This window comes from Plasmopara halstedii, assembly GCF_900000015.1.
Source record: "Plasmopara halstedii genome assembly, contig: Scaffold_2914, whole genome shotgun sequence".
NCBI lineage: Eukaryota > Oomycota > Peronosporomycetes > Peronosporales > Peronosporaceae > Plasmopara > Plasmopara halstedii.
This window is the reverse complement of record NW_020189819.1, coordinates 1-561: the sequence shown is the minus strand read 5'-3', so window position 1 is coordinate 561 and position 561 is coordinate 1. Positions and strand designations below refer to the sequence as shown.

The 561-nt window shown below is 39.4% G+C and overlaps 1 protein-coding gene across 1 annotated transcript; it reads left to right on the top strand.

The window, feature by feature from the left end:
* Nucleotides 1-114: 114 nt before the first annotated feature.
* PHALS_05722 (uncharacterized protein) lies at nt 115-374 on the top strand (the record flags this gene model as incomplete). The annotated part of the gene is made up of 2 exons (XM_024719311.1): nt 115-126; nt 207-374. 2 exons carry the CDS (start codon nt 115-117, stop codon nt 372-374), a joined length of 180 nt encoding a protein of 59 aa, XP_024584623.1.
* Nucleotides 375-561: the final 187 nt, after the last annotated feature.

The following is a 561-nucleotide window of genomic DNA, read 5'->3' as shown; positions in this document are numbered from 1 at the left end:
CAGTTTGTGCCTTATCATCCAAATGGCATATTTGGTGGGAAGTTGAAGTGCTTAAGCTCTGGGATTCTTCATCATGTTTGCTGATTCCGCGCATATCGTCAGCGACTAGAGAGGATGATGTTTGATGTTTTGATGCGTTGTTGGGAATATTGGAAGCGAAGCTGACAACTTTCGCTGATGATAACGCTGATTTTTAACGAAATGAGTATTATGGTTTTGACAATGTTTCATTCTTAGCCGTGACAGTCCTAGGAGATGATTGGTGCTCGTTTCTATGCAGTTCGTCGCTGACGCTTGGGTACTCGACTGTGACGCTAAGAGATCTTCAGTCTGGCACGCTGATAGTCAGATATAAGTGGGGAAAAATTAAATAAGGCTCAAAAACAAGGCAAAAAATGAAGTTTAAATTGTCAATCATACCAAATATTTAGGACAAAATCGCTACAGAATGTGAAAAAAATTATTGAAATGTTGTTATATTGCAAAACAGATGCTGCTTACGGTGTTGCTTGACTGCCGGTTTTGATAAAACCAACGCGTAAATTAAATGCTTGCTACACA